Genomic DNA, 23831 nt, shown 5'->3' with positions numbered 1-23831 from the left:
ATTAATTCGACTTAGTTATTTACCCGATAATCTTCAATTAAGTCGGTTATGATAATTGATTCGGTTTCGTTGTTGTTAAAATAGTTTAAATCGGTATATTTTCGGTGATGAAATATTAATATCTGTAAGGAAAATTCATTAATGCATTTAACGAATGAAATTATATAATTTAAGGAAAATAATAATAACATTTATTGTTGATGGTGAAAGATAACTTTTATCAACACAATAAAGATTTTAACCTCAGCATCAATATGATATTATGACACAGTGCAATTGGCTTTGTTACAATTTAAGTACGATATTTTTACAATAAGAAAATTAGTTCCGGATGGTTCAAAGCGACGGGTAAAAATCGACAAAAGAATTAAACATTTGTTAAACTAGAGAGGACAAGAACAAAATCATTTTTAAAATCACTTGTAAAAGGAAAATTATATGCATAAGTAAGACTAAAAAATGTGCTACAAAAGAAGACAAAAAATTTTAAAATTGTATAAAACAATCGAAAAACAAACAAAAAAAATATAAAACTTAAGACAACACGAGTCTAAATTAACTTGTGAAATCATCTATTATTCTGAAATATTCTCAAAACAAAAAAAGATTAAGAAGCTGACAAAGAGCCACCCATTTTTTTATAAAAATTATTGGTGGCCGATGAAGTTTTAGCGAATGACAGGCACCGTCATCTGTCCATCACGATTTATGAAGCAAATAAAGATACTCACAAAATAGATAAGAGACATTGAGTGAATGAAAAGAAAAAGAAAAAAATAGTTGGTGGAATGAAGAAAAAGACGGGCGATAACTAACCTAAAAACGAGCACCACCGCTAGGCAAAACAAAAAATAAGAACTAAACGACTTATAGAAAAAGAGGAAAGTTTTTAAGATTTTAATTATGCGAACAGTATCGAACACTATGGGCCCGTTCTCTTTTGCGTTTTAGAAGGACTTTTTCAATAAAAAGTCCTTTTCTCTTAAAAGGAACGAAGAACGGCTTCCATTTCAGAAAAAATTCGCCATCGGAGAAGTCCTTTTCTCCAGATGAAGAAGCTAAAATTTTCTCTTTTTCTTCAGCCAAGAGTGCTTTTGGCTGTTAATTTCCATTTTTCTCCCCCAAAAACCGTTCTTCCCTCTGGTTCTTTGCCTGAAATATAAGTTCTTAGCCTTTGTTTCTTTTCCTCTGGTTCTTTGTTCCTCTTCCGCTGGTGAGTTTCTTTTCTTCTTCTCTTTAATTATTCATTCTGCTTTGTTTTTAGTTGTTTTCTGACTATTTAGGGTTTAGCAAAAATTTTACAGAAATTTTACATTCTTCGATTGTTCACCCTCTCTCTATTGAATCTGCTTCTGGGTTCCGAACCCCAACTCATGGATTCTGTTAAAACTGCTTTGTTTTATAGGCACAGTAATTACAGCATTTCAGTTGATGAAATCGGTATGAAATTGGATTTCGTTTGGGCACCTTATGTATTTGCATCTGCCACTTTTGATTTATTTGCATCTGCATTATTGAACAAAATCGATACTTCTACATTTTGATGTTAACTTCTACAATTACCTCATTCATGCTGTCTGCTTTGTAATTTGACGAACATATTTTTTTCCTTTCCTTCTCTAATTACTAGGCCATTTCGTTCTCTGATATTTTCTGGGTCACAAAACTCAATATGGAAAACATCTGGATTCTGTCTCAGATGCTCTCTTCGTTGCACTTTCTATCATGGTTTAGGGTCAAAAGCTTCACTGAAGCAGTTTTCTGTGAAAATGCCACGAAGTTTATTTATTTTACTAAAAGAGGATTTGGCTAGTCAAAGTAATTGTGATTCATGTTAATGGAAAGTTGCCTTTTAATTAATTCCATATACAGTGAGATCGAGTAGAAACTAAAAGACTTTGGTTATAGTCTTTCCAAAAGCGGAAGATTTCGTTTCTACTTACTCCTCCAGTGTGTATTCTTTTTTCGTTTAAGTTCACTGAATTTATTATTTGATGAAATGTTTTCTTGGAAATTTTGCTGCAGAGTGTTTTTGTAATGTTGAAGTTTTCTTAATGAATATACATCTTCCAATTTGTGTTTTTCTAATTAGTTTTTATATTAAAATGGTATGCTATGAGATATTCACAGAGCCTCTAATTAGTTCACAATCCTACAATGGCAGGCTGCGAAGAAGCATTTGAATCAACGTATTCAGAACCTGGATGGTAAAATGGAAACACAGAAAGAAATCTTGAAGAGCATTCAAACAAGTGTAAGTGCACATCTGTTTCCATCTTTGACATCATAGCCAGATTATCTCCTCAATTAGAAGCATTTGAAACATCAGCGTGTAAGTCGTAACCAGTTGCACTCTTTTGTTTATTCAAAGTATTCTAGTGCTGCTTTTGCTAGCATATGCTTCACTCTAATGCTCGTTTAATTGTTTTTTCAGGCATAGCTTGTAACAGCCCGACTCTGGGCCTAGTCGGAACAGTGGTTTTGGAACCACAAATCCGACAAGAGAAAATATGGTTATTATTATATTTTCATGGTCTACAATTTCGCGGATATTTTCGTAAAATTTCGTTCGAAAATTTCGACGTTTGGGCACTCAATTTAGTCAAAAGGACTAAATTGTAAAAAGTGCAAAAGTTGAGTTCTACATCTTAAAGGTATCTAATTGTTATGAAATTTTAAATTGGAGGTATTTGTGTGGTAATTAGACCATTAGTTAGTTGATGGACAAAAATGGGCATAGAATTAGTGAAATAGATTTTTTTTTAAGTAAGGGCATTTTAGTCATTTGGTAATTAAATAGAATTAAATGGGAAAAAGATGGCAAAATATGTTCATATTCTTCATGGTGAACGAAATCAGCAAGGGGGAAGCCATAGTTAGGGTTTTCAAGCTTCCAAGCTCCATAATCAAGAAAGACGAGAAGAATACCTCAAACGGAGAAAAGAGAAAGTAGTGGAGTAAATTGCAAAATTACGATATTTTGCACTGAGGTAAGTAAACATGTGATTTAATGCATTATTTTGACATTATTTGATATATGTTGAGATTTATTTGAACATAGAATAAATATTTGATAAAAATTCTAAAAATGTGGTTAAGTTGGGAAAGGTGGTAAAGTGTTGAAAATATGGGTTCCGGTTGAACACTCGGAATAAGCCGGAATACATTGAATATAAAGGGGGTTGCTAAGTGCTGATTCCCCCAAGGGGTTGCTAAGTGCTGATTCCCCGAATCATTGGTGGTTGCTAAGTGCTGATTCCACCGTATTTTAAATGTGAAGGGGGTTGCTAAGTGCTGATTCCCCCAAGGGGTTGCTAAGTGCTGATTCCCCGAATCATTGTTGGTTGCTAAGTGCTGATTCCACTGTATTTTAAATGTGAAGGGGGTTGCTAAGTGCTGATTCCCCCAAGTGGTTGCTAAGTGCTGATTCCCCGAATCATTGGTGGTTGCTAAGTGCTGATTCCACCATATCTTTGAATGTGAAAGGGGTTGCTAAGTGCTGACTCCCCGAATCACTGGTGGTTGCTAAGTGCTGAATCCACCTATAACGGTTGATATTCCGAGTGTTCAACGAGGAAATTGGAAAGGTTAATATTTATATATGGTGGAAAAGTTTATGGGAGCAATAGTGGGTTTGATACTTAATCAACCCATGTATAAGATGGGAGGAAATATCAAAAGTACAAAAGAAACAATTTAAATACAAACCTATTTTGAACAACAGCAGTTGAGAAACTTTGAAAAATCACCATAAATGGTGAAAAATTAATTGGAGGTTGAATAATATATGAAATTAAAGCTGAGTGAGTCTATTTTCATATGAAAGAAACAGAGGAAGCAAAAGAGTTGTATATTTGGGGATATTTGGATTTATTTGAGATAGGGCTGGATTGATTTCGGAATCCCCTGTTCCAACTTTGGAAAATCACCAAAAATTTTATAAAAATAATTATGGCTTGAAATTTATATGCCTGGATTCCTTAATGAGTCTATTTTTAATAGAAATAAACGAGAACATTTTTTAAATTTTTTACATGGAGTTAAGTAAATTTTAGTAAAGGGAGGTCAGAGCTCTCAGGCAGTGAAATAGAGGAAAGTTTAAAGAATAAACTGTACTAATTGGCTAAACCAAAAATTCTGAAAATTTTATGGTGGAAAGGTACATAAGTCTAGTTTCGGAGAAAATTTATGGAATTAAATTTGAAGTCCTGTAGCTCCAGATAAAAATAAATTAGTGACTATGACGCAGAAAAACAGCTTGCTGGAAATTGAACAAACAATGAAATTTATTGGTGATTAAAATTATACTATGGTGTAACCTTGTGAGAAATTTATTTATCTGTCATATGTTTACTTACTAAGCTGTATGCTTACTCGGTTTTATTTTCCCCTTGATTATAGTGACATCAATCAACTCGGAACTTGGGCGGAGTCAAATAATCATCAACACTATCATCAACGCTTGGGTATTTTGCAACTCATATTTTGGAAACATGGCATGTATAGACGACTTTATGTATTATGGCGTAAACAAATATATAGTATGTTTCGGTTTAAAATGTTGATGTTTATTATTAGACAAATTGAGTATGATCATACAACTATTTTTGGTTGGATTATTGGAATTGTTTGAAAGTGTGATTGAAAACTTGCAGGGGGTTGTACGTAAAAATAAGTAGAAATGCTGTCGAAATTTTTTAAAAAAAAAATAGTAATACCTCATACTCTGTTCCGTTAAGGAATACGGGTAAGGGGTGTTACATTTTAGTGGTATCAGAGCTACGGTTTAGTCGGTTCTCGGACAAATAAAATATGTGTGAAAGTCAGTCTATACATGCCATAAATATATTGTGATAGTGTGATAATTTCTGACAATTTAAAATTTTGTTTTATATAGTAAATGGATCCTGACCGAAGTATGGCAGATGATGTTGAAAGTAACGTGCCGGCTCCCGCACAAGGGACCACGCATGAAGAGAGTAGACATGAGACAAATAGCCAGGATGAGGCTCGGGAAGCCTTCCTCCGGATGATGAGTGATTGGTATACAGAATATGTTCGTGCAAATCCGCATGTTCCACCTCCTCCACCCCCTCCTATTCCTCAACCGGTCCCCGTAGCTCCACAAAGTGTTGGGTTGGTAAGATCAAGTAAACCACCAGTTGACAGAATTCGAAAGCATGGGGCTGAAGATTTCAGGGCTAATGTTGATGATGATCCGGAAAAAGCAGAGTTTTGGCTTGAAAATACTATCCGGGTATTTGATGAATTATCCTGTACTCCTGAGGAATGTTTGAAATGTGCTGTGTCTTTACTGAAGGATTCAGCATACCGTTGGTGGAAAACATTAAAATCGGTGGTTTTGAAAGAAAGAGTTACTTGGGACTTCTTCCAGGAGGAATTCAGGAAGAAATATATAAGCCAACTGTTTATTGATCAGAAACGCAAGGAGTTTCTCGAATTGAAACAGGGCCGAAGGTCAGTGGCAGAATATGAACGGGAGTTTGTTAGGCTCAGCAAATATGCCCAGGAATGTGTGTCCACAGAGGCTATTATGTGTAAAAGATTCGAATATGGGTTAAACGAAGATATCAGATTGCATGTTGGGGTTTTAGAGTTAAAAGAATTTGTAGTATTGGTTGATCGAGTCTGTAAGGCTGAAGAACTGAGTAAAGAAAAGAGAAGAGCGGAGATGGAAGCTCGAGATGTAAGAAAAAGGTCAATGAGCAGGACCTTTCAATCTAAATCGAAGAAGTTTAAAGGGATGGATCCACAACCAACTGGTTCATCTGGGTATTCACGTAGAGATCGAGGGAAACCATATTCTGGAGCTAAAACTCAAGCTACCTCAGTGGCCAGTGCGGGCAGTGTGGGGAATACCAGACCTGAGTGTCAACAGTGTGGCAAGCGACATGCTGGTGAGTGTTGGGGATTTAAACGAGCTTGCTTCAGATGTGGTTCTCAAGAGCACTATATAAAAGATTTCCCTGAGAGAATAGAGGAAGAAAGATTACAAAGAGCTGGATCGGGTGATATTGTTGGTAGAAGTAGATCACCGAGGAATGTTAGAAGCAAAGCCAGTGGTAAAAGTGTAATAAAAGATACAGCTAGGAGATCAGAAACTAGAGCGCCTGCCAAAACTTATGCCATACGTGCTCGTGAGGATGCATAATCTCCTGACGTGATTACTGATACATTTTCTCTTCATGATATTGATGTTGTTGCTTTGATTGACCCTGGTTCTACTCATTCATATGTATGTGTAAATTTGGTATCTAGTAAGAAATTGCCCGTTGAAAATACTGAATTTGTAGTTAAAGTATCAAATCCTTTAGGCAAGTATGTCTTAGTCGATAAGATTTGCAAGAATTGTCCTTTGATGATTCGAAGTCACTGTTTCCCGGCTAATTTGATGTTGTTACCATTTGATGAGTTTGATGTTATTTTGGGGATGGATTGGTTGATATTGCATGATGCCAAGGTAAATTGTAGACAGAAAATTCTAGAATTAAAATGTGAAAACGGTGAAATTCTCCGGGTTAAAGCAGAGGAGTCGAATAAATTGCCTATGGTGATTTCGCACATCTCTGCTCAGAAATACTTGAGAAAAGGATGTGAAGTCTATATTGCTTATGTGTTGAATACTGGTATTACTGGGTCGAAGCTTGAATCAGTGCCGGTAGTTTGTGAATTTCCAAACGTATTTCTAGAGGAGCTGCCTGGGTTACCTCCGATTAGAGAAGTTGAGTTTGCTATTGACTTGTTACCGGATACTACACCGATTTCTATTGCTCCGTATCAGATGACTCCGACTGAATTGAAAGAATTAAAAGCTCAGTTACAAGAATTGACAGATAAAAGATTTGTGAGGCCAAGTTTTTCTCCTTGAGGTGCTCCTGTGCTATTCGTGAAAAAGAAGGACGGCTCTATGAGACTTTCTTATTGACTATCGTCAGCTCAACAAAGTGACTATAAAGAACAAGTATCCTTTACCGAGAATTGATGATTTGTTTGACCAACTAAAAGGGGCAACAGTGTTTTCAAAGATCGATCTGAGGTCTGGTTACTATCAGTTGAGAGTTAAAGAGTCCGATGTGCAAAAAACCGCTTTTAGAACGAGGTATGGACACTATGAATTTCTGGTAATGCCTTTTGGGTTGACTAATGCTCCGGCTATTTTTATGGATTTAATGAACTGAATTTTTCGGCCGTATCTGGATAAATTTGTGGTAGTGTTCATAGATGATATTTTAATTTATTCACGGGATGAATCCGAGCATGCAGAACATATGAGGACTGTGTTGCAGATTCTGAGAGAAAGAAATTGAGTTTAAAGTGGGTGATAAAGTGTTCTTGAAGGTATCTCCATGGAAGAAGATTCTGAGATTTGGGCGTAAAGGTAAATTGAGTCCACGATTTATTGGACCGTATGAAGTTATTGAAAGAATTAGACCTGTAGCTTATCGGTTAGCTTTACCGGCAGAGTTGGAAAGGATACATAATGTATTTCATGTATCGATGTTGCGACGTTATCGTTCGGATCCTTCACATATAGTTTCTCCTACAGAGATTGAAGTTCGACTAGATATGACTTATGAGGAGGAACCGATAAAGATTCTGGCTCGAGAAGTCAAACAGTTAAGGAATAAAAGTGTAGCCTTAATGAAAGTGTTGTGGCAAAAACATGGAATGGAAGAGGCTACGTGGGAACCGGAGGAAGTTATGAGGAAACAGTACCCAAACCTCTTTTCTGGTAAGATTTTCGGGGACGAAAATCCCTAAGGGGGAGAAGTGTAACAGCCCGACTTTGAGCCTAGTCGGAACAGTGGTTTCGGAACCACAAATCCGACGAGAGAAAATATGGTTATTACTATATTTTCATGGTCTAATATTTCACGAAAAATTTTTGTAAAAATTTCGTTCGAAAATTTCGACATTTGGGCACTCAATTTAGTCAAAAGGACTAAATTGTAAAAAGTGAAAAAGTTGAGTTCTACATCTTAGAGGTATCTAATTGTTATGAAATTTTAAATTGGAGGTCTTTGTGTGGTAATTAGACCATTAGTTAGTTGATGGATAAAAATGGGCATAGAATTAGTGAAATAGATTTTTTTTTAAGTAAGTGCATTTTAGTCATTTGGTAATTAAATAGAATTAAATGGGAAAAAAGATGGCAAAATATGCTCATCTTCTTCATGGTGAACGAAATCAGCAAGGGGGAAGCCATAGTTAGGGTTTTCAAGCTTCCAAGCTCCATAATCAAGAAAGACGAGAAGAATACCTCAAACGGAGAAAAGAGAAAGTAGTGGAGTAAATTGCAAAATTACGATATTTTGCACCGAGGTAAGTAAACATGTGATTTAATGCATTATTTTGACATTATTTGATATATGTTGAGATTTATTTGAACATAGAATAAATATTTGATAAAAATTCTAAAAATGTGGTTAAGTTGGGAAAGGTGGTAAAGTGTTGAAAATATGGGTTCCGGTTGAACACTCGGAATAAGCCGGAGTACATTGAATATAAAGGGGGTTGCTAAGTGCTGATTCCCCCAAGGGGTTGCTAAGTGCTGATTCCCCGAATCATTGGTGGTTGCTAAGTGCTGATTCCACCGTATTTTAAATGTGAAGGGGGTTGCTAAGTGCTGATTCCCCCAAGGGGTTGCTAAGTGCTGATTCTCCGAATCACTGGTGGTTGTTAAGTGCTGAATCCACCGATAACGGTTGATATTCCGAGTGTTCAACGAGGAAATTGGAAAGGTTAATATTTATATATGGTGGAAAAGTTTATGGGAGCAATAGTGAGTTTGATACTTAATCAACCCATGTATAAGATGGGAGGAAATATCAAAAGTACAAAAGAAACAATTTAAATACAAACCTGTTTTGAACAATAGCAGTTGGGAAACTTTGAAAAATCACCATAAATGGTGGAAAATGAATTGGAGGTTAAATAATATATGAAATTAAAGCTGAGTGAGTCTATTTTCATATGAAAGAAACAGAGGAAGCAAAAGAGTTGTATATTTGGGGATATTTGGATTTATTTGAGATAGGGCTGGATTGATTTCGGAATCCCCTGTTCCAACTTTGGAAAATCACCAAAAATTTTATAAAAATAATTATGGCTTGAAATTTATATGCCTGGATTCCTTAATGAGTCTATTTTTAATAGAAATAAACGAGAACATTGTTTGAATTTTTTACATGGAGTTCAGTAAATTTTAGTAAAGGGAGGTCAGAGCTCTCAGGCAGTGAAACAGAGGAAAGTTTAAAGAATAAACTGTACTAATTGGCTAAACCAAAAATTTTGAAAATTTTATGGTGGAAAGGTACATGAGTCTAGTTTCGGAGAAAATTTACGGAATTCAATTTGAAGTCCTGTAGCTCCAGATAAAAATAAATTAGTGACTATGACGCAGAAAAACAGCTTGCTGGAAATTGAACAAACAATGAAATTTATTGGTGATTAAAATTATACTATGGTGTAACCTTGTGAGAAATTTATTTATCTGTCATATGTTTACTTACTAAGCTGTATGCTTACTCGGTTTTATTTTCCTCTTGATTATAGTGACATCAATCAACTCGGAACTTGGGCGGAGTCAGATAATCATCAACACTATCATCAACGCTTGGGTATTTTGCAACTCATATTTTGGAAACATGGCATGTATAGACGACTTTATGTATTATGGCGTAAACAAATATATAGTATGTTTCGGTTTAAAATGTTGATGTTTATTATTAGACAAATTGAGTATGATCATACTACTGTTTTTGGTTGGATTATTGGAATTGTTTGAAAGTGTGATTGAAAACTTGCAGGGGGTTGTACGTAAAAATAAGCAGAAATGTTGTCGAATTTTTTTTTAAAAAAAATTAAAATTAGTAATACCTCATACTCTGTTCCGTTAAGGAATACGGGTAAGGGGTGTTACATAGCTGAAGTTGTTGTTATGCTGGTCACAACTGCCTTGGTGACACTTGTAATGCTTCTGTGTGCAGACCAATTTGCTTATGGCTTTGTGTTTACATAATGCTTTACTTTATATCTAATATGCTGGACATTGTTATGATAGAATGTTCTTTCAATTTTAAAACTGTATGAGCAAAATGAAATGGACTAGGATACTACAAAGGAGTAATCACTTTGATAATAAGTATTATTTAATGAAATCTTCTACATATTCCTTAATGTTTTTGTCATTGAGTTTAAGTTGGATTATAGATTCAGGGTCTGTTTGATTGACGGAATTGATTTTTCGGAAAATCATTTCCAACTTTTCCAGCGTTTGATTGGCGGAAAACATTTTCCATTTGGAGAATGAACTCCAAAACAAGGGAAAATGGGTTACATTTTAGGGAAAATGTCTTACCCTTTCAATTTCCGTAAGACATTTTCCGTGCTCTCCTCTCTATCGCCTCCTTCATTCCTTCCTTCATTTCCGGTAGAAAATTGCTTCTGTTTATCGATTTTCCAGTAACTTGTTTTTTTAATTATTCAATATTGTTTTTTTAACACAATTACAAATAATTTATTTGATATTAGTTTTTTTCAATTTATAACGATTAATATTGTAGCTTAATAATTGAGTATTATTATAAATAAATCATTGTAATATATGTAAAAATAATTTAAAATATAAAAATTTATTAATATATATTAATATATGTAAAAACAACTTTTTCGAAAAATATTTTCAAAAAATCTGCCAAGCTGCAGAAAATATTTTACACAGATTCAATCAAACACCAGAAAATATTTTCCAGTAAATCATTTTACAGAAAAGTAAAACATTTTTCAGAAATAATTTTACGGAAAATATTTTACTGGCAATCAAACAGACCCTCAATTGTATTTATTGTTCCTTGACTGTGTTGTGTTGCATGCATGTACTAAAATCCCCCAGCATTGCATCAATATCAGATTGTTATTCATGTCACATGATGAATGAATAGTTTTCAAGTTTCTTAATGAAGTCAATCAAAGTGGAGAGCAGCAGTGTTCCTATGAGTTGTATGTCTTTGCACAGGTCATACAGTAGCCACTAAAAATGGGAAGTAAAGGTCGAATTCCACCCCCTCATCTGAGGCGTCCTCTCCCAGTTCTTTATGGGAAGTAAAGACTTACTACAACGGGTGCTTGGGTGCCATATGCGGGTGTAGATTGGTCAAAGCTTTCCAAAAGACTTACTACAACGACTATGGAGGTGGTGCTAATGAGCTCCAAAGTTGGTTCAACAAGGGCACTGGTTTAGGTGCTGAGATCATTGGTACCTTTGTTCTTGTCTACACCATTTTCTCCACCATTGATCCCAAGAGGAATGCTAGGGATTCCCATGTTCCTGTATGTACTCTTTAATCCACTCATCATCTCTTCAATATCTCTTTTTATATGTGTATATATCAAGTTAGGGTTTAAATCCGATTATTAATAATAAAACTGGGAGTGATTAAATTTTGGCATGTGTAAAACAAACCAGGTGTTGGCACCACTCCCCATAGGATTTGCAGTGTTCATGGTTCACCTTGCCACAATACCAGTCACTGGGACTGGTATCAACCCTGCTAGGAGCTTTGGAGCTGCTGTGATATACAACAAAGTGGAGGTTGATCAAAACACTCATCATGCAAAGCTAGTAAATATCCCAGGAAGCTACACAAAGTCTGTCGAGTAAAATTTTTTTTGGCTATTTTGGTATAGTGTTTTTTTTATACATATATGTAATGCTATTTTAGTATAGTTGACTCGTAGGTGTCATTCTTTGAAGAATTTTTTCCGATTTGTACACTTCTTTTAGGAACTGATCTAGAAAACAAGAAGCTTGACCTTGAAATCCGATTTTATAGTGGTACAATTTGTAGATGAAGATATAGAAAATTGTCTTTCCCCTTTGTCTTGATGATTCAGTTTTTGCTGATATCTGGGAATGAATTTGCTTTTATATGTGTATTGTTCATCATGTTCCAGAACACTTGATATTTCTTGGTACAGATTATGCATTGACCTTTTGATTGTTCTTGCAAAATTCAATGTTTTCAGTGCTTGTGTTAAAAATTGGTCTTACTGAAGAAAGAAAAGCCAACTCCCATTTTAATATTGATGGATTGTTGAACTCCTTAAATGTTATTGTATGATTTAGATAAATGTTATTGTATGATTTAGATAATATTGATGGATTGTTGAACTCCTCAAATATAAGTATTCTATTAACCAAATTTCATTTTCATATACTTATCAAATATAAGTATTGTATTAATCAAATCATTTATTTAATATAATCAAATCATTTTCATATGCTTATCAAATATAGCATCTAGTTTAATGAATTCACTTTAAATTGTAAATGCCACTGACAAATTTTTAGTATTTATATTTGGTATATAAATATTATTCCTTTTTAAAACTTTAATCCAAATATATGTAATATTTTAATTCGTTAGGTTTATGTTTTCTATGTTATGTTAGTATATAATATGAGTTACATATTCAAATACATTTTAAAATAAAATAATACAAATGTGTTAAAGCATTAATTAAAAATAAAAAATAATTTTTATAATAATACAAACCTGTCAATATCTAATTACAAATATTTAATTTTTATATTTAAATATTTAAATATAGTTTATATATTCTAATTAAATTTTATAATTAATTAATATTAATTACTTAGAAATATTTAAAATTAATATTATATATTAAAATATTAACAATAAGTTATAATAAATTATTTTTTTTATATTTTTGCTAAAATATCATAATATTAACTAATTTGAACATTATTTAAATACATATTTATTACTTATAATCTCATGTCTAAAATAGACATTTTATTCTTCAAAAATACTTTTTGGCAGCAATGCCAAACACTCATATTTCTCAAAAGTATTTCTCTAAAGCACTTCTCAAAAGCAATAAAGAAGTGACCCTATATCTGCACTCGTCAACTTAGCTTTAACGTTTAGCGTCCGTAATAATCTTTCATTTTCAATTTCATTTGAAACCATACCACAGATGGGCCATGAAAAATATGAATCCACGAAAAAAAGGTGAATATCTCTTCTTAAAGCCGATGTTTATGGGCAAATGGCAGGCAGGCAGGTTTTGGAGTGGGCCGGTTGGCATTGCTTTCTTAATTTTTTATGAAAATTCCATCATTAACCTATATGTGGCTATCCAAGGACAAAATATTATCAAAATAACAAACCAATATATTGGAAACCAAATGGCCCGTCATTTTATATAAATTTATTAGAACTTTCACGTACAATTTTTTTTAATACTTTCACATATAATTCATTGATAAAATTTATAGAAAATATATTCATTTGGTACAAATAACTCTTACAGAAAAAACCCCAACAGTTGCTTTAAGTTAATAGTTAATATATGTAGCAGAAAAAAAAAACACTTTTGTACTTGTGAGTGGAGCTAAACAACTAGTTTTTATGTTATGCAGTGTCAAAATGTAGTGGGAATGGTTATAAAAGAAGAAGAATCTGATATTGGCAGAGCTTAAGAACATTAGAATGTAGGTGGCATGTACAACTTTGACTTCCTAATGTCTATTCTCACATTTCCATTAGTGTTGACCATTACAATTTTTAGTGTTTCTTCCGATCTTTTGTAACAAATAAGGCAATGGCAATGGCAGTATCAAATGCTTTCTTTAATTTTACTTTTTGTGCTTCAATAATTTTAAGTTGCAGGTTTGGAATAAATTCTGATTTTCCTTTTTTCAATCTAAAAACCATACATATTTTCTTTTCATTATCTTCAACGCAAAATTCAATTTATTTTATAATAAACTAATTCAGTTGTTAATATATAAATTACATAAGTCTTAACATTTTAATTATATGACAATTAGACATGTTCATGGACCAAGTCACCTGTCCAAGCCTGAGAACCTGTCCAAAATGGGAGGATTTGAACAAAACTACGAGGATCTAAAAATGGACTTGGATAAATTTAAGGCTTGTTTTCTATATGTCTTACCCAAAGTTTAGCCCAACTCAAATATATTATGTTATAAAAAATATTGTATTAATTATATATGTTGAATACTAATTATATATATTTATATTAAATCACTAACCCAATAATAATTAAACTCGTTACTTAAACTATAAAATAAAACTTATCCAACTAAATAACCCAATCCGAAATATAAAATATAAAATTATATTTAATACAATAAAAATGTTATTATATTTATTTATATTGTTAATATAAATAAGATATTTATTATATTTATGGTAGTAATTTTTAATATAAATATTTTTAATGTGTTAGAAAATATTTATTTTAATATTTTTAGTAAATTTATTGTATTATATTTATTTTTTTTAAAATTAATTTTAAATAAAAACTAATATTAAAAATAAAATATTGACGGGCCGAGTCAATCCAGATTTACCTTTCTTAAATTGAGTCGAGTTTGGGAGAAAAGTAAACCTTTTTTCAAGTCGAGCCTAAATTTAAAAAGTTGATCTAGATACCTTACATGGCGACCCGACTCATGTAATCGATATAAATTATAAATAATATTTTATCATAATTTAGAATGCATACTATTTTTAACCAAATTCTCTTCTAAGCTATGGTATTAAACGTTTTAGAATAAAAATTGCATTTGAAAAATTCCTTTCTTAGGTTATGATCTTAGACAGAGATGCACATAGGACTACGGGAGTGCAATGCAAAAAAAATTCTCTCTCTCTATATTAATATCGATGTTGAAGCTAATAATTTTTAATTTTAAATAATTTATTTGTTTTAGTATATGATATGATTTCATTTTTTTTAATTTTTCTAATATTCTCTGATATATTTTTTTCTGTTTAATAATTTTTTTAATTGTAATATTATTTAAAATTTTAATTGAATTAGTACCGTAAATCAATTAGACACCAACTCAATTGAGAAATAAATAAAATTAATTTATTAACTTTATAAAATAATAAATATTAATATGAAGATATTTTCATCTCTTTATTTTGATACAAAATATTTTTATAAAATGTTAGTACGATATGATACATTATAATTTTCAAATAATCAATTTAATCATTTCAATTAATTGATTTTTTAATAAAAAAAATTCAACCACAGTTATATAAAGTAGTAAATATAAGATAAGACGTGAAGTAAGGTTTTTCTAATATTCTATAATCACTAAATGTGGTCAGAGATTAAGATTAATAAAACAATTAATAGAGGGATTTGGAAAGATGAGTAGTAAATTACTTGAGTACTTATTCTGCTTTTGTGGTGTACAGATGCTTTTATATATCTTATTAATTATTGGAACCCAAATTTACTACCAAGTCAGTGGTCCATACATAATTTAGTATTAGATTATTCAAATCCAGTAATTGGAAAGCTAAAGGTACGTTTCATCTGTTTTCCACCTAAATCACTAGGCTAATATTAAAATCAAAATCAATCATAATGATGATTTTTTTAGTGGATATTTATTATTATTATTATTATTATTATTTATATTTTTTATGTTTAGTTTACGTGGTTGATTTGTAGTTGTTGTTTTTAATAACTTCTTTGAATTTGTGTTTTTTTTAAATATATAAAATATGTTTTAATATTTCATCCACGTTTATCGATATTTATGGTTAAATTACATTATCGGTGGATTATTATTTCTTAGGGTAAATTATACCATTAGTCATTAAATTATTGATAAGTTTTTGTCTTGATAATTTAACTAAAGAAAGTTGCAATTTGATTGTTGAACTATTCAAAGTTTTTATTAAATAATTGAGTTGCTAAACTCGATGTAATATAGTTTTCTTTGTTCGCACTGTGAGCACCAAGTGAAAACTCACTTTCCTATTCCATTCTACAATTAATTTTTTTATGCAATAACTTTGGGCTTCACGAATTTGCGAATCACAATTCAAACATCTCTTTTCTCCGATCTCCAACAATAATCATTAGATCGACTTAGATCTAAAGTTTGTTCTTCTATTCGTCGATGTGTACTGCTCCACTGTATCGGTTGTTAAATTGTCACTTCAAGCTCATTGGCAAAATTTAAAAAAAAACAACTTAACATCTATTTAAATAGTTCAGTGATCAAATTATAACTTTCTTTAATTAAGTGACTAAATGAAAACTTAGTTATAATTTAGCAACTAATGGTGTAATTTACCCTTATTTAGTTATTTTTACTATTTTTAACCGTAAGTGCCTCTTCCTCGTTCAGATAGAAATAGAAGCTGTGAATAAGCAATGATATGACTGCTTAAAACAAGGCACAGCGTTCAAAATGTACATATACAAATTGGGCACGGAGCTTCCTCTCTCCCTGCCCTTTCTTTTATCGCCCATGTTAATCACGGAGAATTGCCACAAAAACCTTGGCTTCCCCAAGGCCATAATCAAAGGATCTTCCCCCTTCATGTTCTATCCATGAGCAAAGACTGATTATGAAAAAACACACACGCTTTATACAGTTGGAGCTTCTACAAATAAAATCATACACCCAGTTCTTCATCTTGAGATGTTGGTTGGGATCCTCCTGCTTGGGACCTTGATTCAGAAATCCTTGCAACCACCTCAGCCACCAATAACCTTGTCAACAACAGCCCTGCAACTAGAGCTGCTCCCATGAGCATCATGAAAACCGCACTCCAGCTCTTGGCAGAAATGTAGCCAGTTAGAATTGGTCCAATTGCAGCACCAACTGAACCTGTTCCATCTATGATTGCTGTCACGGTTGCCAATGCCTTTGAGTTCCCCCTTAACGAACTGTGCGTTCCCAGGTCGGCCGACACAGCGGTTGTTATGAGAGCATAGGGACCATTTACAAACATGCCGCAAATGAACATGAGGGCTATGTTCATTACCAAGGAAATGTGCCCGTAAGTACGATAGAAATAGAGAGCAGGGATCGCGCAGTACATGAAAGTTGCTGCTGTTATGGCTCTGGCATCTAGGCGATCCGAAATGTGTCCGGCTAAGATTCCTCCGAGAACCCCTCCAATATCAAAGAATGTTGACAAGTTTCCTGCTGTCTCACTCGATAAATATTTTCCCTCGATCGCTGCAAGATCGATGAATATACAAGAGATTTAGAAACGAACATAGTTACAAAAAATGTCAGAATTGTAAGTCAAAAAGATATATTAGAATACCTGTATGGCTAATGTAGTATGGGAGCCAATAGAGAAATGTGTAAGCGACCAATTTGGCAAAGAAGAGGCAAAAAGCAAAAGGAGCAACCCCAGGGATTTTCCAAGCTTCAATGAACCCCACGGCTGTTTCCTTGATCTCAGCATCTGAGCCTAATAGAGGCTCTGTTACTCCCTCTCCGATCTTCCTAGGAGAACCCACTTCATCTTCTTCTTTATCAGCTCCGACCGATTCGGGGCTAACAGGCAGAAAAAGGAAAACCAACAAACCCACGAAAGCAATGAGCAGACCGGGCACAACAAAGGACCAACCCCATCCATAGCTCAACAGTGCTGAAGCAATCAATGAACCAGCAATGTTCCCAACAGATGTGTGAGCATTCCATATGCCCATAATCAAACCTCTCTTTTTCTTCCCAAACCAGTTACCCACCACTGCAACAACTGAGGGCCATCCCGTTGATTGAAATAAACCAGCAATCATTTGTACTATAAGGAAATAGTAAAAACTGTGGATTTTAGCCCAGTACCCAACGCCAAATAGTGAAGTAAACAAGCCAGTTCCAACCATTCCTACTGTCAAAAAGACCCTTAAATTCATCCTGTCACCTAAGTGACCGGAAAAGTACATTCCTAAAGTATATACCGAGAGGAAAGCCACGTCTAGTTCACCGAGCAAGGCCGAACCATCGGATCCATTAAATGGTGCCCAACCGTCTCCTAAAACCCAAGAAAATCTTTTTTTTTCAGCAGGTGAACTGAGGTATGTCATCCTCCATGGGAACCTCAAGCCTACATCAGGTGATTGAGGATCGAGAGCACTCTTCACAATGCTTGTTGTTTTCCTTGTCGCATGGTAGCAAGTGTAAGCCAAAAATGTTACGATCAACGCAATTGCTTGATGAGTTTTATAGGAAAGCTTTCCTTTCTTAATGTATTCTAGGAAACGAATTCCAAAAGGCTTGCTATAATTTCTCAAAGCTGGCAATTTACTTAGCGAAGCCATGTGAGAAAGCAGAGCTGCAAACCCTGATAATACAGAAAGCTAGAGAATTACGAAATCAGTGAGCAATGTGAGAATTTAATTCGATATACAATTCCAAACGAATTCTTAATCTAACAAAGAATTTATAGAAATAAAACAGCAAACAAACCAAATACAATTCTAGATTATAAAAGGTAATTGTAATTTATAATCAAACAATAAAATTTAATTTAATTCATCCTAAACCACACAACGAGGAAGCACCTATTTCTTGTAAAGTGAACGAGCCAGAGAAAAAAAGCGCCTGTATGATTGAGATACTGTGCTAAAAAAATTCCGTAAAATTGTAGTCAAAAGTTCAATACAATTTCAGAGGTACAAAGAGAAATCAGTTCTTTGGAAACAACTTAAAGGAGGATAGATATACCTTGTCTTCTCCAAAGGAAAGACCCCAATTTCATACCTTTCAAAACATTGAACAGTCTCAAATTTAACAAAGAAATTAACTGAAGCTTTGGATAGATTGTAGCCAAATTTCAAGTAGATCATTCAACATTAAACAAAATTAATAGAATCTTACAAAATGAAAAAAATAAATAAAACACGATCTAAAGTTCAGACTTAAAAAAAAAATACCGAATACAGATTCTACATGAAAATACAGAGATCACCAAAAAAACAGGGGCAAGCAGAATACATTTGGTAGGAAAAGAAGAAAAAATCCAGTTTGTGAAATTGGCTTCCAGGGGAGAGATTCCCTTAATGAAAATCAACGTTAGCAGGAAAGAATCAAACCGAAGGACTTAAAGGAAAAAAATAGGAATAAAGTCAAAACTATTTAGAAGCATTAAAACTTTACAGACACAATAAAAAAGAATGCGTGAAGAACAAGATCAATTTACCTCTTAATTTAGCTGAGCACACTAACTTTGATACCTTTCTTAATTTTCTCAAAACATAATCTCCATTCTCATGTATGACACCCTTCTCTCTCTGTCTTGTTATTTTTGGTTTTGAGCTCTCCTCTAGTTCTTCACTTGTTAAATGAACGAAAAACGCTTCACGGTTTCAAATTCCTAGCGGCCGGAGTTGGATTCTTAAAGTGGACGTAAATAATAATTTAAAGATACAAATTTCCGATCATGCCCCTATTTAAGTCCCCAATCAGGTTTTGGATTTCTAATTCATGTATAGCTCTAATTTCAGGTAAATTTACTGAATTTCACTTTGAGAAAAACACGTGTTTGGTTTACATGCATAACGCTGTTTCTTGCAGTAAACTTACACGTGAAAGTGAATTTAAAAAGAGAAAAAAAAAAGTGGAAGTCAAATTTTTGTTCATTTATAACATATTTTTCTTGAAAATAATTATATATAGTTAGAAATAAGCATGGTATACCCTAAACCCTAACCCAAATAATTGTATATTAATCTTTGCATACTCTCTTGATCATAGATTGCATTTGTTAAGTTTGACAAATAGACGATAACCTGAATAATTCTTGTATTACTTCAAAGGAGATAAATCAAAGTTCTCTCTTCTTGAGTAGAGACTGTGCATGCTTATATAGAAAAGCATGTAGCCAATAACTGCTAATAACAACTAACAGTAACTACTAACAGTTATCAACAACCAATATCAACTAACAACAAACTTAATATGATAAAAACATAAGCTAGTCCCTAGATAAGCTATTATTCTAACATTCTCCCGGTTTCTTTGTTGTCTGAACATTTGAGAGCATCATTTTGTGTGAGAACTCGAAGAGCTTGCCAAAATGATTCAAATTGCTTAGGTGTAATAGGCTTGGTAAGGACATCAGTGATTTGTTCTGATGACGGTTCCATCGAGAACCTTTTCCCGGACAAAGTGGTGATCTATCTCTACATGCTTTATTGGTGCATGATGTGTGGGATTTGCAACTATAGATACCGTAGAAGTATTATCGCACCAGGTCACAAGTGGCGGACAATTTGACAAACCAATCTCATCTATCAGTTGTTTAACCTACAAAAGCTCCGATACGCAGTTGGCGAGGCTTCGATCTCTGCTTCAGATGATGACCTGGACACAACATTTTGTTTCTTGGAACCCCACGCAACAAGGTTTGGTCCCAGGTACACAACATACCCTGTGGTGGAACGTCAATCTTCAACAGAAGAGGCCCAGTCAGCATCCGAGTAACCAACAACCTCAACTCGCCCTTTGGAGAAATATAAACCATGATCACCAGTCCCAATAAGATACCTTAGCATTCGTTTGACTGCTTTCCAATGAATCTCACTCGGAAGGTTCATATACTGACTCAACTTGTTGACATAAAATGATAATTTTGGACGTGTAACACACAGATACTGAAGCATTCCCATTATACTGTGATATAAATGAACATAATTGAAAAGAGGGCTGCCATCTGAAGTAGTCAATTTTGGAGTATTTACCATAGGTGTAGGAGTACCTGCAGCTCCTATCATGTCAGTCTTAGCAAGAACCTCCAAGATGCATTTTTTCTGACTAAGAAACACCCTTAGCGACGTGCGCTGCACTTCAATGCCTAGGAAGAAATTCAGCTGCCTCATGTCCTTATGTAACACCCGTATCCATCGCCAGAATAGGGTTATAGAGCATTACCAGAGTTTATAAATTAACTTACAAACATTTCATTTCATCAAGCATTCATATTTATAACCAATCAAAATCAAAACATTAATGAGCTAACGTTGGCCAATTTAACTTATTCATGCCATTATAACTAGAATCAAATCATCCAAAATTACTGATAGAACCAATGGACAGTGTGATATATCTTCGACAAGCTTCCAATCCAATCGAGCTTTCGATAATCATTTCAATGCATCTAATAATTATACATATTACCAATAATAATTCAATTCCAATAATAAAACACATATTTATATAATATTCATCACCAAATAACATTCACTTTAATTAAAATTATACAGAATATAGTTCATACGAACTTACCAGGCTAAATTGCAGAAATACCAAAATTCAGGGACATTTTGGTAATTTTCTATTTTCCTTGAATTTCCACCCAATCTTGATCTAAATTAATATTTCACTCAATTTATTAATTTAAATAATAAAACAATTTATTTCATGCAATTTGGTCACTTTTTGACAATTTTACAAATTTACCCTTAAAATTTTACTTTTATTCAATTTAGTCCCTGAACCTAAAACATGCAAATTAGTCATTTTTAATGAAAACTCATGCTAGTTGAATAATTATATATTTTCCTCCTCCTCCTCTCCATTCCACATCCTTAATGTATATAACATGTGTTGAAACCATTTTTTTGAAATTTGAAAAATGGGTATCGATTTTGAAAATAGAAATGGGAGTCGCCACCGATCATTTATTGAGGTGTGATCGGTTCACCATCAAAAATAAATTTTAGGTCGGCGAGATTTGAGAAAACAGGCTCGGGAGTCGGTTACGCACGAGGAAGGGTTAACACCCTTGTAACGCCCAAAATTGGTACCGAATCGATTGTTTAATGTCTTAGTGTCGAAATTTTGAAAAGATTTTAAAATACGATCATTTTATTTTGAATAAAATGAATTGGAAGATAAAGCTCATTTATTTTAAAGAAATAAATTGTTACACTCAGTAAGTTAGAGTGCAACATTTCAAATCCTCAAAATTAAGCTTATTCTTTGATTTTTAAAACCTATGCATTTTGAGAAGGATATCCGATTATTTGGGTCAGATGAGAAAATCAAAACCCAATAAGTTAGGGTTCGATTTCACAAAATTCCTAAATATCGAACATTGCCTTTATTTTTAAAGTCCACGTCTCGAGAAAATAACATGTCATATCCAATGCGTTAGGACACAACGTGTCGAATTCCCGAGAATGAGTTTTTTATTTGAAATTTATGAATTCATTACAAAATGAATACTTGGTTTTCTAAATCCATCAAAAAATAATCGCAATCCAGTAAGTTAGGACACGATCTTCCTCGAGAATCATGAATGCCAAATATTTCAAAAATTTATAAAATACGATGATTTTAATGTTTAGACGAAACCAAAACATATACTTTCTGAAAGATATGCTAGAAAAATTAATGTATAACATGAAACAAATACTTTAATTTAAATTGTATATGTATAGGTATTTACAAAATATAAGCACAAGACACAAATAAATTTGTAAATATGTGTATGCATATATTTAACACACATCTACAAATATACATGTAAAAAAGGGAAGGAATGGAATATATCAACAAAAACAAAATAAAAAATGCATATATGTTTGTAAACAATTTATGAAGAAAAGAAGAAAGTAACATACGTATACATATGTTCAAAAGTAAAAAAAAAGATTTTTGAAACTAAAATATAAAAGTATATATATATTGAAGTTAGGAAAAAAAATAAAGAAAAAAAAAGCATACGTAAAATGTTTATATAGGTAGGCGGATACAAGACACACAAAAAAAAATTTGCATATATATATTATATAAAAATAGTGCATGTGAATGAATATATATATAGGAATAATAATAATAATAATAATAATAATAATAATAATAATAATAATAATAATAATAATAATAATGGAGCTATTAAACGAATTTAAAAGAAACAAATTACACAAGGGAAATTAAATTACAACTAAAACAAAATTAAACAGGAAAAACATAAATAAACAAAATAGGGGCCAATGTACAGTGCGCGAATAACATGGAGGGCCAATTCGGAAATATTCTCAGCCCTCCTAAACGCTGCGTCCAACCTGGGCCAAAATGAAACAAAAATAAAATGATAGGCCAAATTTAAAAGAAGCAGCATAAACTAACTTGAAACCAAACACAAACAAGGAGGACCTGGAGTGCAAATAACCCTCCCCTTTCAAAACACGCGGGTCTAGCCGCAATATGGGTCGAGTCATCGGGTCGCGGCCTAAAACGGCGCCGTTTAAAAGCCACTGAATCTGACAATACGGCGTCGTTTCTCATCACATAAGGGTTAAAAATAAAACCCTATTTGTTAGCCTCCATTACATTTTTTTTAAAATGAAAAAAAACAAAAAGAAAATAAAAAGAAAAACAGAGAGCCCTAATGCTCTCCTCTCTCCGCCACATCAAAAAAACGAAAGCCCCTCCTTCCATCCATTCAACTCCGATCCGAACGGAGGAGGGACTCGACGACGCTCCAACCCCAGGTACGATTTCTAACTTCCCCCTCCTTTCTTTTACTCCTCTATATGTTTGCCTATACATGGTTATTAGCAAAACAGAAAAAGGAAAAAAGAGCCATCGGAAAAGAAAACAATCAAAAAAGAAAAAAACCTTTTCTTCTCTATTGATTTTTGTTTTTTTCTGCTACAGTATGCGTGCGTTCCCGTTTACAAAATTTTTTATTGGCTTTATATTGCCCGAATTACAAAAAATCAAAAAAATAAAAATCTCCTCCCCCGAATCCCCCTTTTTTTCTTATTTTTTCTATTTTTTGCTGTCGTTTTTTGCCTTTTCTACTTCTTTGTTGCATTTTTTCGTGTGTCTTTTGCAGGTATACGGGCGTACGAGGGCCAGCTAGGACGTGGCAAGGCTCATGTGAGGCATCGGGGGCACACGTGAGGAGGCCACGCATGGGAGCTTGCGGCACCAGGGGATTTTGCTGAAAGTTGTAGTTTTGGGCTAGGGTTTT

General features: G+C 33.3%; 1 protein-coding gene and 2 long non-coding RNA genes across 5 annotated transcripts; 2 read left to right on the top strand and 1 right to left on the bottom strand.

The window, feature by feature from the left end:
* Nucleotides 1-8305: 8305 nt before the first annotated feature.
* On the top strand, nt 8306-9773 carry LOC107898374 (uncharacterized). The gene is made up of 2 exons (XR_005921892.1): nt 8306-8343; nt 9577-9773. It is a non-coding gene; the product is annotated as an uncharacterized lncRNA (long non-coding RNA).
* Nucleotides 9774-9942: 169 nt separating this feature from the next.
* On the top strand, nt 9943-11895 carry LOC107947640 (uncharacterized). The gene is made up of 3 exons (XR_005921891.1): nt 9943-9991; nt 11039-11352; nt 11489-11895. It is a non-coding gene; the product is annotated as an uncharacterized lncRNA (long non-coding RNA).
* Nucleotides 11896-16254: 4359 nt separating this feature from the next.
* On the bottom strand, nt 16255-19309 carry LOC107946847 (putative glycerol-3-phosphate transporter 1). Of its 3 annotated transcripts, none has more exons than XM_016881325.2 (3): nt 19050-19309; nt 17166-18207; nt 16255-17074 (listed from the first exon to the last, which is right to left on the bottom strand). In XM_016881325.2, the coding sequence occupies exons 2-3, from the start codon at nt 18166-18168 to the stop codon at nt 16506-16508; spliced, it is 1572 nt and encodes a 523-aa protein (XP_016736814.1). In that variant the 5' UTR covers nt 18169-18207; nt 19050-19309; the 3' UTR covers nt 16255-16505. The 3 variants fall into 3 exon arrangements, with proteins under 3 accessions (XP_016736814.1, XP_016736816.1, XP_016736817.1); XM_016881327.2 differs by having other exon boundaries at nt 17166-18191; nt 19050-19250; XM_016881328.2 differs by lacking the exon at nt 19050-19309 and adding an exon at nt 18845-19035 and having other exon boundaries at nt 17166-18191.
* Between the last annotated feature and the right edge of the window lie 4522 nt (nt 19310-23831).

The sequence above is a fragment of the Gossypium hirsutum genome, chromosome D12, assembly GCF_007990345.1.
Source record: "Gossypium hirsutum isolate 1008001.06 chromosome D12, Gossypium_hirsutum_v2.1, whole genome shotgun sequence".
NCBI lineage: Eukaryota > Viridiplantae > Streptophyta > Magnoliopsida > Malvales > Malvaceae > Gossypium > Gossypium hirsutum.
This window is presented reverse-complemented; position numbering and strand designations above follow the sequence as displayed.